Source organism: Gossypium hirsutum, chromosome A07 (genome assembly GCF_007990345.1).
Source record: "Gossypium hirsutum isolate 1008001.06 chromosome A07, Gossypium_hirsutum_v2.1, whole genome shotgun sequence".
NCBI lineage: Eukaryota > Viridiplantae > Streptophyta > Magnoliopsida > Malvales > Malvaceae > Gossypium > Gossypium hirsutum.
Genome location: NC_053430.1, coordinates 93,452,383 through 93,465,538, shown reverse-complemented (window position 1 = coordinate 93,465,538; position 13,156 = coordinate 93,452,383). Strand labels below are relative to the sequence as shown.

General features: G+C 34.5%; 2 protein-coding genes across 3 annotated transcripts; one reads left to right on the top strand and one right to left on the bottom strand.

Annotated features, from left to right (window-relative positions):
- The first annotated feature begins 1,073 nt into the window (after positions 1 to 1,073).
- LOC121231838 (NAC domain-containing protein 4) lies at positions 1,074 to 3,031 on the top strand. The gene is made up of 5 exons (XM_041116667.1): positions 1,074 to 1,382; positions 1,474 to 1,760; positions 1,844 to 2,056; positions 2,133 to 2,366; positions 2,450 to 3,031. The coding sequence occupies exons 1-5, from the start codon at positions 1,229 to 1,231 to the stop codon at positions 2,771 to 2,773; spliced, it is 1,212 nt and encodes a 403-aa protein (XP_040972601.1). The 5' UTR covers positions 1,074 to 1,228; the 3' UTR covers positions 2,774 to 3,031.
- A 3,750-nt stretch (positions 3,032 to 6,781) lies between these two features.
- Positions 6,782 to 12,901, bottom strand: LOC121231837 (ethylene-responsive transcription factor-like protein At4g13040). Of its 2 annotated transcripts, none has more exons than XM_041116665.1 (7): positions 12,478 to 12,901; positions 11,325 to 11,438; positions 10,996 to 11,126; positions 9,603 to 9,687; positions 7,977 to 8,157; positions 7,286 to 7,407; positions 6,782 to 7,194 (listed from the first exon to the last, which is right to left on the bottom strand). In XM_041116665.1, the coding sequence occupies exons 2-7, from the start codon at positions 11,365 to 11,367 to the stop codon at positions 7,127 to 7,129; spliced, it is 630 nt and encodes a 209-aa protein (XP_040972599.1). In that variant the 5' UTR covers positions 11,368 to 11,438; positions 12,478 to 12,901; the 3' UTR covers positions 6,782 to 7,126. The 2 variants fall into 2 exon arrangements, with proteins under 2 accessions (XP_040972599.1, XP_040972600.1); XM_041116666.1 differs by having other exon boundaries at positions 11,325 to 11,431; positions 12,478 to 12,899.
- Positions 12,902 to 13,156: the final 255 nt, after the last annotated feature.

Here is a 13,156-nt window from a genome sequence, read left to right as displayed (position 1 = left end):
TTAGTATTGCTGTTAAAAAATATTTTTGAGAAATAAAATATTCATTTTAGAATGTTATTATTAAGTAACAAATATACATTTAAATAATATTTAAATTAGTTAATATTATTATATTTTAGTAAGAATAAAAAAAATTATTATAATTTATTGTTAATATTTTAATATATGAAATATAAATTCTAAATATTTTTAAGCAATAAATATTAATTATTTATAAAATTTAATTAAAATATATAAACTATATTTTAAATATTTAAATATAACCATTAAATATGTGTAATTATTATTTTAAAAATATTTTTTTATTTTTAATTAATGATTTAAACACATTTGTAGTTAAGTACTAAGAAAAAAAAAAGAAAATACTACATTATTGAAGAGTGAAAAAGTAATTAAGCATCAAAAATAGTTTTGGGAGAAAAAAATTAAAAATTTTAATTTTTAATATTTTTTAAAAGTACTTGTAAAAAATCAAAAATTTTAACTAAAAGCAATTTGTTTAGATGAGATGGAGAATCTAATGATTACACCTATAATAAAATTCAACCGGTAAAAAGTTGACCAAAAGTGTTTCCTTGGTGACCAAGTGAATTGATAATTCCTTGGCTTGATTCCAAGCAAACAAAGGGAGCTTTGAGTCAAGCACTTTCGGAAGGGGTCGACGTCAAGTTCCTAGCAAATGCAAGGAAAATATTGATGGATACTGGAAGATAGGGTTTGGATTTGTATTATTTCAAAGCACTATTTAAATGTGTGTCAAATACATAAATGAGAAAAATCTATATAAATTAAAACTATTAAGAAAAATAATATTGATAATTATTAGATTAGCACAATAAAATAATATAGGCCATGAATTTTATCTATTTGGGTTACAGAATGAAATTTTAAAATTAAAAATAGAAAAATATAAAAGATTATTGAAATTACAAACTTAGCCAGGAAGGCCAAGAATTATAGTGGTCCTTGTAGCAAAGAAAAAGAATAATAGTGATCCGAAGAGGAACTGACACGTATAGTGGGATCCACTTGAAGTATTTGTACTACAACTTAGTAAGCAAGGAGAGTGTAATTACTGCCTCAGTCTTCCACTCTCTGTATATTTATATACATGGAGAGGATGTTAATATTTTGGCACAAACTTTCCTATGCTCTCTTGGTTCATTTCAACTCCTTCAGCCATTTTTTTTTTACTTCTAGTTTCCTTTAGCAATCTTTTTGAAACAAAATGAACACAGTTAAAGGTTTCAGATTTCACCCAACCGACGAAGAACTCATCGAGTATCTGCTCCTCGTAACCTTCTGCGTCGACCGTGATTCTCTCGTCCAAGTTATTGATCAAGTACCGGACATCTGCCAGTGGGAGCCTTGGCAACTAGCTGGTAATCTTTTATATATGTATGGTGAACTTGTTGGGACTTTTTTTTATATCCATTTTGGTGAAATATATGTATGTATGTTTTGGTGTTTCAGAGAGTTCCAAATTGCAAACTGGGGATCGATTATGGTACTTCATATATACACCGACATATAAGTACCGGAATAGTAAACGAATTAACCGGACCACCCGGGAAGGTTATTGGAAACCTACGGGCAATGCTCGGAAAATTATAGACCCTAAAACAGGGAAGGTGATTGGCACCAAGAAGACCTTGGTTTACTATAAAGGCCAATGTAATGATAAAGACAAAATCAAGACTTGCTGGGTTATGCATGAGTATGAACTCGTGGCTGCCCCTAACTCCACTGACACTGATCGGGTAAGTCACTATTTCATTTGAATTAATATATTTTAGCTTTTATTATGTTCGATTTTTTGTTTATTTGCTTTGATTTGTTGTAGAAAACATTCAACCTTTGTAAATTGAAGAAAAGGGTTGATATTTCCTGCACTGATGCTGGGCAATCAAGTCAGCATAAGGACTGTGATGATGTTGTTCATAATCAATCCGGCATTGAGAGTTATGCCGGAGAAATAAGTAGTCAACATAATATAGCCAATGATGATGTAGTCTCTAATTTATCGTCTCATGATCTGGATGATGCGATTTCGAAGGTAAGATGCTTAATGCAGAATTTCTTAATCATTTATCTGTTTAGATGATGACTAAATGCTCATTTCTTTGATTCAGGGAAATTTACACGAGAGGTCAAAAGAATGCAATGAACCCGAAGGCAACAGTGGGGTTCAAAAACTGAATAGCATCATTGAAAAGGATGATAAGTCCTGTAGTTCGGTTCTTACTAATGGTGATGAAACCATCACCGTCGAAAGAAGCGATCAAAATAATGTAGTTGTTGCAATTGAGGGATTAGGAATACCTTCTAGTTTCGAGTATCTTGGCGATGAGGTTTTAATTCCGGCGGTAAAAATCTGTTTCTCTTAGTTATTTATTCCTGCAGATTATGATGAAGATAAAAAGTAAAGCTGTTTTTGCATACGTTTCAGGAATTTTTCTACAATGAGGGGTTATCGTTTGATGAGTTATTAGAAGTACCACAGGCAACTAATAACTCTAATTGGATTCAAGATCAATCTATCACCAACCCAGATGATGTTGAGTTCTTGAATTCAAGTTTTGTTGACAATGATGAAGCCTACCTCCTAGAAGAAAACAGACCGTATCCATCTGCTGCTGATAATGAAGTCTTAGGTGCAGTGGGATCATCTGATTCGATGGAGAAACCTAGTAAAAGGCCGCGTCTTTCACATGACGATCATGTAGAGACCACAGAGGCTCGAGCTGGAGGAAGTATCAGCTACCAGCAGTAGCAAAGAGCAAGAGATGCTCAAATGTTATTAGCATATATTGCAGACAGTAAAGAATATTCCTGTTTTTTTTGTATTGCTATTTTGCATTTTTGATGTTTGAAGGGTTTTTGGACTGTAAAATAAGAATTACAAGTGATGCTATATGTAACCTAATGTAAGATAGTGTATGAAGGGTTGACCATCATCTACTTGAATGATGCCATTCCAAATTACAGCTTAACTTAATGGAGAAAGTTGTCTGAAATATTACAGCTTGAATTCAAACTATGTTGCTGCTGTCTGTCCTTTAGACTTCGCGGATGAAATATTAGCTGCCAAGAAGCTGAACTAACATTATCCAAAAGCTTTACCATGTTTGATAATTAGATAAGCACTAAAGATTAAGCTAAATGAGCCATATATGTAAATACATACATATATATATTTGCTGATACAAGAATTAAGCGAAATAAATCACATAAATATATGCATATATATATTTGTTGATACAAGAATTAGGTTGTAGTGGTTTGAGACAATTTACTCGAAATTTAAAAAGTTGTAGGTAAGTTAAAATGATCTAAATATGAGTATCAAAAGAAGATAACAGAAAGGACGAGTATGGATAGTTGAAGGTTTAGTTATTAGAGGGGTCTTGACCTCTTTTCTTTGGGTCCAAGGCCTTTAAAGGGTGTTTTCTCTTATAATTCCTAAGGTGTCACTTGTTGCCCTCATATTGGTTCCAGATTTCTTGCAAATTAGTTGGTTTATTGTCTCATTATTGTAGGTTGTTTTGAACATGTTAATATTTAGATTGTTATATTTGCAGAATAAATATACGTAACATATGAATGACAAGTGTCTTGTCCATATCATTCAAGTATGTAGTCCTAATAGATAGGCTCGTGAGGTTTTAAGCTTGCAAGATAGTCCTCTTTAGTTAAAGACATTAACCCACTAGATGATAGGAACTCGAAGTGAACTCACGAGGTATAAGCATAACAATTGTCCTTGGTCGATAGGGAGGTTATAAATTCGCATTCCCTGAGACATTAAGCTTTTACAACCTGTTTGGGTATTGAATGGTGACTTGCACTGTTGTGAGGTACTTGTTGGTGTGAGGTGAACTTTCTATTGGGAGGCCACATGCTCATAAGGATTATGGGTATTTGGAGTTAGAAATATTTCAAGGACATTTTAGGAGCTTTCAAGTTTTAAAAATATTTAAAATAAATGCTATTTTGATAAGAGCGATTTAAGGGGCGATGTGCACTACAGTTGACATAATTAATATGAGAGGAGATTGTACTAAGTGGTGGGTTACGTGTCACTCTTTTATTAGTCTGAGAGGTGACTTATTTGATAGCTTTTGCCACATGCTCATAAGAAGTCTCCATGCTTGTCCACTTTTCTAAACCTTTTTAAACTTACATTGACAAATCAAAGGAAAGATCGAAGTATGCAAGAGATGTTGTATTTCACAAAGTAGGGTAAGGATGGGATGTTGGTCAAACATATCCTAAATACCCATACATCCAATCTTTGCTTAGACAAGAAGAAGTTTATTTTAATTCGCCACCAATTTTCCGAAGAGTTCCCTTTTCCTATGAGATATAAACTCCCGGACAATGATACCTACGATCACATACTGCCTTTGACTGATGAATTTGTGATGAGGCAATTTTACAAGCTGCGCTAAGGTAGCCATTTGGAGATGGAGAAGGTGATTACCTTAAGGAATGCTTATATGCATTGCTTGTGGTGAAAGAGTCCCGATGGTTATATAGATAAGAACTTGGAGAGGAGACTTAGAGCCTACACGAAATAGCATGTGGCCAAACTATTTTGACAAAGATGATACGGTGAAGAGGATTTTCATGGGCCAAATGAAGAGTGGGCTAGATTCTTGGTGTTGTACGCCCTTTGCCCCGAACAAAAATGGATGTATATATAGCTCTTAGAATTGTGGTGGGATAGAGTTCTAGTTTGGGACTCGGTGTCCCGAAGCTAGATTACTTAGGGCAAGACCATAATATCCTAGGGAATGGTTGTACTGAGGGTAATACTGTTGTTGATTGAACATACTATAGGGATAATGGTATTGTTGGCTAAGATTGTTGTTTCCCCAGGGGACTTGACCTTTCTGGTCCGCTTGGTTTTGAAAGTTGGGAAAGTTTTAGTTGCTAGGAAAGCTTGAAAAATTTTGGTTGTTGAGGTTGTTTAGAAAGTTTGTTATTGGGAAAGTTGATGTTGGGAGAAGCCATCATTCGACTAAATTTTAAGGTCGAGAATGAGCCCCATACTCATGATACTAATTGTTGATATAAGAATTAATTTGTGATGGTTTGTGATGGTTTACCAAGAGAGCGGAGAACTATAGATAAGTTAGAACAACTAGAACATGAGTATCGAGAGAATATTAGAGAGAAGACAAGAATAGGGGTGAGTTGAAGTTTAATTAGGAGAGATGCCTTGCCCCCTTTTCTCAAAATCCAAAGGCTTTTAAATGGGTTTTCTTTGATAGCTCATAAGATGCCACGTGTGGTTCTCATATTGCTTTTAGACTCCCTCCAAATTATTTAGTCTACTAATATCTTATCATCAAGTTATCTTAGATAAGTTTTAATGTCCGGGCTGTCTCTAGGGAATGAATATATATGACGTGTAAGTAATAGATTTCTTATTTAAGTTAGGTATGTGGTCTCAATGGACAGGCTCGTCGGTGCTTCAAGTCGCAAGATGATGCTCCTTAGTCAAAGGTGTTGACCTACCAGGTTATAGGCACGGAAAGTGGATTTGCAAGATATAAGTACAGCAATATTCAATCCTCTTGATTTTGAGAGCAACCATGAGTGAATAGTGATAAAGAACCAAATTTTGGTCTCACTTTAAGTGCAGCAAAATCAACTGTAGTCCCAGTAAGAGCAAATGAGTGAATGGTGATAAGCACCAAATTAGCATGAGGGATAATAAAGGAGACAATCAAGCAAGTTATGCACTTTTAAGTGCTTAAACAACACCTGGAGTGGCAATGCAGATTGCAGTGCCACTCCCTGCCAGATTATCAAAGGCATTATTTACAGTTCCCAATTCAAGTAATCAGTTCACAATAAATATGGTGATGTTGATGCCAATTACCAAAGCCTTAAAATGTAAAACACATGCAATAAAAAACCAGACCATTGCAAGCAAGATCTGTTGGAGACGGTGTTCATCAAGTTGATATAGTAAAGACTGATGCTTATAGATGAAAACCCAGTCTTCATCAAGTTAGCTTTGTTCAGCCAAAAATCGTAGTCCTTTTTACTTGAACTGGACAAGAACTAATTCAACTGATAAAAGGCAGGAGAAAACTTGGGAGAAAAAAGAAAAGAAATTTTCTCCAATAGTACATATGCATAGACAATTGAAAACATCTATGTACAACAAATACTTGTATCCTATACTCACCCCGAATAGCGGATAAGATGCCTCGACACCAACCCAACCTTGACTTTAAAAAAATTTAACTTACCCCGAACCCAAAAATTAATAATAAAAAAAACCATGCTTGAGATGACTAAAATTACATCATAGATAAAAAAGGAAGGGAAATGAGAAGGGAGACTTGAAAAAATAAATTAAAATGAGAGGAAAGAAACTAGCGTGTAATGAGTAAAGTTAGCAAAATGATATTAAGTGATAAATTTTATGGACTTTTTAACCTAATTAATATTTAATAAAACATAAAAGGGTAATTTCATAAATATCTTGGGGCAGGGCGGTCTCACGCTAAACCTGACCCCAACCCGACCATTCTCTAAAGCTAAACCGCCCCGCCCTGAAACCTGATTTCAAGAGAAAAAACTGACCTTATCGGGTTGGATCAGCTCGGAACCATAGGTTTCAGGCTTTTTTGGCATCCCTAAGCATATGCAATTGGCTTAACTGTATGTGACTAAGGATCAATGCTAGTAAAGGCATTTTGAGCAAATTCTGCATTTTTTCCTCTACATGGGCAGAACAAATGACATGAAAACAAGTTCGGAGTTCTGCAATTATCTTTATGCATGCCTTTCATCTGTCTTAATAACAATGGTGATTCGTTGTCAGGCTGATGATGTAACTAATATTTACCACTTATTTCGGTTTAAGTTTAAAACTATTGATATCTGCTTACCAGAAAATGATAATAATGGGATTTATCATTGCTTCTTGCCCTAATAGGGGCCCTTTATACACCCAAAAATGGAGACTCAGCAACTAGAGTTTAATAACTAAAACCAGATTATTCAGCCTTCCTCTGGAACCATCATCTTTTCATGAGGCTCAAGAGTCTAGTGCCGCCTGTTTTGAAGCTGAGAAACTATTGACTCTTTTGTCTGCTTTGCCCTGTCACTGACCATTCTCTATTGCTGGTTCAGAGCTTTTCTGTGGTCTGATGCCGAGCCTTCGCTTGGATTCTGTAATCAACATTCAAAATAAACACATCGAATATTTAATTTATAGCAGCTGAGGTAATAAAAATAGAAAAGCAATACACTGAGGGTTTACTTTTATTGGTAATTGAATGGCGAGTATATGCCAAAAACTCATCCCACTTGAAATTCCTAAGCTCTTGTTTTTCCTCCTCTGAAAGCTCGAAGTTAGGCTCCCTTCCACACATGAAAGCAGCTCTACATATAAAAAATATTATCTATCAACATAACTACTCAGTAAGTAAGTTATATCACCTAAAAATCAACACTAGGAAACCGTCTCAGTAAAATACGAAATGGTAGAAACCAGGCATTGTTTACTTATAGTCGATGAAGAAACATAAAAGAAAAAACAAACAAATGAGAACACTTTACTAATCCTTAATATAAAGACGCTAGGAACTGCATACGACTTCAACGCTTTTTCATACATTCCATCCCATATTCTTGTGGAACTTGCATATGAATAGCGCTTCTTTGTATTTATCATCACTATACATGAATACTTTCAAAGAAATTCATTAATACCAATGAGAACGTACAATTATCCTTCATACCACCAAGTTAAGAGTGAAAACAAATGAATATGGCTTCTTCATATCAGACATTGATATATAAAGCTTAAAGGTTATTTTGCATCCATATCAAACTATCCAACCTTCTTACTGTGTGCTACTGAAAAACAATATTTGTATAGGTAGTGATAAGAATTTTTGAAGTAATTCTAGTAGTAGTCATTACAAGCAAGATAAAAGCCAAATTATTACCTGTCATATAAGCGGGCAGCTTCTTCTTGTGAACCAACAGTGCCTAAGTGAATCTGTTTCTTGTCGACTTTTATTGCAGCTTGCCATTTCATATTTTTGAAGTATACACCCCTCATCAGACAAGGTTCTTGGTTTTGAACATGCTTCCTTCGGTGCCGCTTTCTCCGTTTGATCAGTTGCCCTACAGACGATAACATTGTCCACAGACATCAGTCGTAACGAAGATGTTAAGAAGTAATTACATGTTTAATATGGAAGCAGCATGGCATGGACTCAGTTCTGAGATATGTAATTTCTTCTTTATTCTAACTAACAAAAGGGGTAAAAGTTAAAACACCGACACTTCCTCACAATACTTCTCTATTTATATCAAACATGCCATTTGTCAGAAGCAGCACCCTGAGAGAGCCCAAAGGGAGATAAAAGTCCAAAACTTGCTTGTCACAAGGATTCTACTATATAATACAAAACAGTACCAATTTTGGACATTAAACATTGGCAGAACAAAGCATTTTATAACATCATTTCATAATGTGAATTCACTATACAGTAATTTCCGAATCTGCAATACTGGAAATAGTTGTCCATACTACCAAACTTTGACGAATGAATTGTGAAATAATCTTATTTTTCTTCTTTGGCATAAAGAAGCTTCTGTGCTGGTGTCAAATCTGGGGTTCACAACAAGTGAGAGGCAAGAACGGTATGCAGGAGTAAAGGGGAATGAGAGAAGGAAGCTTTTGATCTTAGGAGAGTTTTAGCCTAATCAGTGGAACAAGGACCATTGCAAGGTTAATTTAGACTTCCACCATAAATGCAAATACAGCAAGGAAATAAATATTTCAAGCCATTTAAATCTGAAGGTACCTGTTTCTAGCCACTTAAATCTGATATGGAGGAACAGTAAACAAGTCTGACATAAGTGATTAGAAGCTAGTATCTCAAAATGCTTTGGTTCCATTAATCCCAAAGAGCACGTATTGCCAGCCAAACTATCTTTTTAAACAGCTGCGTATGGACTTGGCTGTAAACCCACCAATATCATTTTAAAACACATGAATTTTCACTGTAATCCTCATTGAACAAATTCCAAGTTATGCTTTCTTGTGGAATAAGAACGAGGAAACTTCAGTTCATAGGTAAACACCAGAAAGAAACTTCCAACCGAACTATTAGTTGCACTTCACAACCCAAAACTTGAATACAACACAGCCAGCAAAAATAGCTTTTCCCATAGGATCGGAGTAGGCAAAGAAAAGGTCCCAAACAAAGATCATGCAAAATGTGATTGATTTAACATTATTTGACTCCTCATTCTTTATGTTGTAATAGCATCTTTTTATGTTAGTACTTCCACATATGCCTGAGTTCCTTGTAGAATACAATATCCCATCATTTTATTATCTAATTTATATGTGCTTGTACACATGTATATTAAACAGAAGTCAGAGAGAGGCACAATTTTATTGTTCATTCTCTATGAAAGAGAAAAGAGTTAAGAAAAAAGAATGAGAGGAGGGGGTGGAGAAAGGAAGGGAAGACCAAGACCAAGCCGTAAACAAGTAAAATTTTCTAGTCTTAACAATATTAACTAAACATGTGGAACGTGTTTCCTGAGAGACAAACCTGGAAAAGGTTGATTATGATGCTCTTTTGATGATCCAGAGCCAGAAACATTTGGGGATCCACAGCTAACCATAGGAATGCTTTTCTGAGAGAGTATCAAATAGTTGCATTTTAAGTGTAAGAATTGGACAGCACACGTCACTTAGTATTTATCTATCATTAAATTAAGAATCTATATCACTTAGTATATTTATTATGAAGTTGCATGTAATGCATGCCAATTAAATAAATATGGGGGCACTTAAATATCATTTAAATTGACAGCCAAGTATTTTATCCTGTGAGTCTAGATCAACAAGGAAACATGAGGCATTAAATGACTATTTAGTAAGAATAATGCCCCAAGATGCATTCAACTGGTCAGGCATTATCAGTTAACGGATTCATCATATTCTTTTTATTTCTCCAAAATGGCAGAGGAACCCCGGACTCCTTAGGATCACATATATGGAAAAGCTGCAAACACACAGGAAAAGATACTATACAACCAATTGCATATTTCCTATCAATCATGAGTAAAGAAATAATTCATTCTATTCAGTGGTTCTCATACAGCTCTGTTAAAGAAGTCAAAACAAGTAGCACATAGCCACATACCATGTCCTATGTTTTCTCATAGAAAAACCTTTAGCTCACTACTGTAAGACATGACCACACATGCCACCAAATAAATGGCTTGGATGTTCATATAACTAAAATTTACTAACCCTACCATGGATATCAACCGATCACATGAAAAGCTGAAGTTGTGACCACCTACAATGCAAGTATAGATAGAAAAGCAATGGTGAAGGTAAAATGTAATCTCTATCAGTAATCATCAACTACGAACACAGCTTAATTGCATATTACCAAGCCTTCCTAAAATATGGAAATAAAGAAGGTTCAACACGGGGAAGAAAAATTCTTCCAAAATGATGGATGGTCTTTCTTTTCTTCTCTTAATTTGGCCGATGATTCTTTTCTTCTCTTAATTTGGACGATGACTGATGAAATGAATCATTCCTAGAATTATAATATAGTGGGGAAAAATAAAGAAAATATATAATTGTCGACAAGGCTAAGTTACAACACCAGTTTAAGATTAGTAAAGCTTTAAAAGATTGGAGAAAAGAACTATGATTCATGATCCATACCAATATATTCTCTTTCTTTTTTTTTTTTTCTTTTCATTTTTCAAGAATACTAGTGAGACATTATTTAGGGAAGCATCCCTAGCCCCAGAAGAAGGGGGGAGGGTGGGATCAGCAAGCTGCCAAGTTCATACAATATGATAGAAGAAACAGGAATACAAACAATACATGCAAACACAACTAAGAAGTAAGAAGAGAAATTAAAACAGTGAAACCATTTAATACTAAACTTGATCAATTGATTCATAATGCACTCTTACCCCATGCACATGGTTGATGGAATCTAAGGGAATAGGATGCACACTAACTGATTTTGCATTCTGGCTTGAAGTTTCAAGGGCATTTCCATTACCAAAAAATCTATGAAGTGGAGTCAAAACAGAATTCTTCCCTACAAAAGGTCACTAAATTTGGTGAATGAAATTATTCAATCATAATTTAGAACTTGATTACAATTCAATCATAGCTAAACAAAAAGGCCGATTGAAGGGCACACTTTATGTAACACAATATAGTAATTTTCCTACTCATTGCTATCAATGGATATAATTAGTTATACACGATAAAGTACGTATCAACTAAAGTTTACCAGAGCAGAGTCCCAAAAGCTTGCGTCTGCGTAAGCTCACCATGTTGGCAACCTTTTACTCAGTGAACGATGGCTTAATTGATCGTCCTTTGCATCTATCCTTGTGCCTGTGGCCTTATAAGTGGATTAAACAATTAGAAAATGATGAGCATTAAAGAAGAAAGAACCTGTTAGAAAATAAACAAGATGACAGGTAAAAACAGAAGGCTATAGGAAACAGCTTCGTAAGATAAGTGGATCTAAGATATCACCTATTGTAGTCACTTATATAGCAAAATAAGAAAAAAAGGTCAAGAGATGCAAGGAACGCCATCAGAACTATGAGTCAAAGCAAGTAATCTGATAATGAACCTAAGCAAAATAGAAGTGCCTGGTGAAACTCCTAAATGTTGATCCTCTTTTGTTATAAAATACTAATATCAACCACTCATACTCCTTACAGAAATCGTTTGGCTGAAAACCAACTAGTTTGTCATTACACGTACGTTAGATTTTGATTTCAGTAATGCTACATAGAAAAGCAGGGGGTTAAATCTAAATCCCATGCACGGATTAGTCATCTAAGAAAAAACAAGAAGGTTGAATCAGTCATAAATGAAATTAGAGAAAAATATGAACAAACCAATGCAAATCGGACGAAACGTTTCCAGTCAACCCTTATTAAGATGGAATGTATTCAGTTCTTAAAGTTAACAAGGCTTCGGATAAGGGGGCAGGATGACATGAAGTTTTTAATCAAGAAATGAAAAGATAAATTCATCATAATTTGCATAAAGTAAAGCCAAAACTTTCATGCCAAAACATTCATCATTTGAAGCTAACAAAGATGTCCAATGAGTCTGCCCAATAAAAATCCCAATTATCTCTCCCTGAAAAACAAGTCAAACCCACCAACCTACCACCTTTCATGGAAGTGAAGGCAGTTGAAAAACAAGAAAAACACAAAAAACCCAACCCCCAAAACACATAAAAATCAAAGTTAAAAAAAGAAACCCACACAAAGCCAAAGCCTTTATGCCTAAAAAAAAAAACTGGTCATGACTCCATAACCAGGAAAAGCAAAAACAATCCATTACAGCGAAGAACATAAATAAACAAAAAAAAATGAAAAGAAAGAAAGAAAAAGTCATTGTTCGTATCAATCGTTTGGTACCTGAGAAAGGGAAAGCAAAGGTGGTGGTTGAGACAGCGTAGAAACCGAGGAGAAACAGATAGAGAGAGAGAAAAAAAGGATTAAAAACCAAAATCAGGTAAAAGAAAATTCAAGATTCATTGTTGCTAAAAGGGAATGAAGGGAAAGATGGTGAAAGAAGTAGAAGAGTGATTTGAAGAAGTTGGTATTGTGGTAGTGGCGCATGCATCTACCACCTTTTGTTTGTTTGTTTTTGTTAAATCTTTCCGAGTTTTCAGTGAAAGCTCATATTTCTGAAAGGGTCGTGAGGCTGCTGGTGATGCTTTATGGTGTAGAGAGATAAATTAAAGATAAAAATCAAAATCAAAATCAAACAAAGCCAACAGCCAAGGCAAAGGCCAAGTCTTTATGGGAAAATAGAGAGAGAATGTAGAATATGAATAAGAACTTGCGAAGGGGAACGTTTACTTGTATTTTGTGAAACTTTATCTTTCCTATTTTGCCCCTCTTTTCTTTAGCCTAGCCTTATTACTAGATTAATATTTTATATATATAAAAAGAACCAACATGTATTTAAAAAATTTTAATTATCTAAATTTTTTATTATTAGATTTAGTTTAAATTATTTAATTTTTAAAAAATTATATTTTTCAAGTTAATTTATAATACCAACATAATAAAAAAAATTAATATAAACATT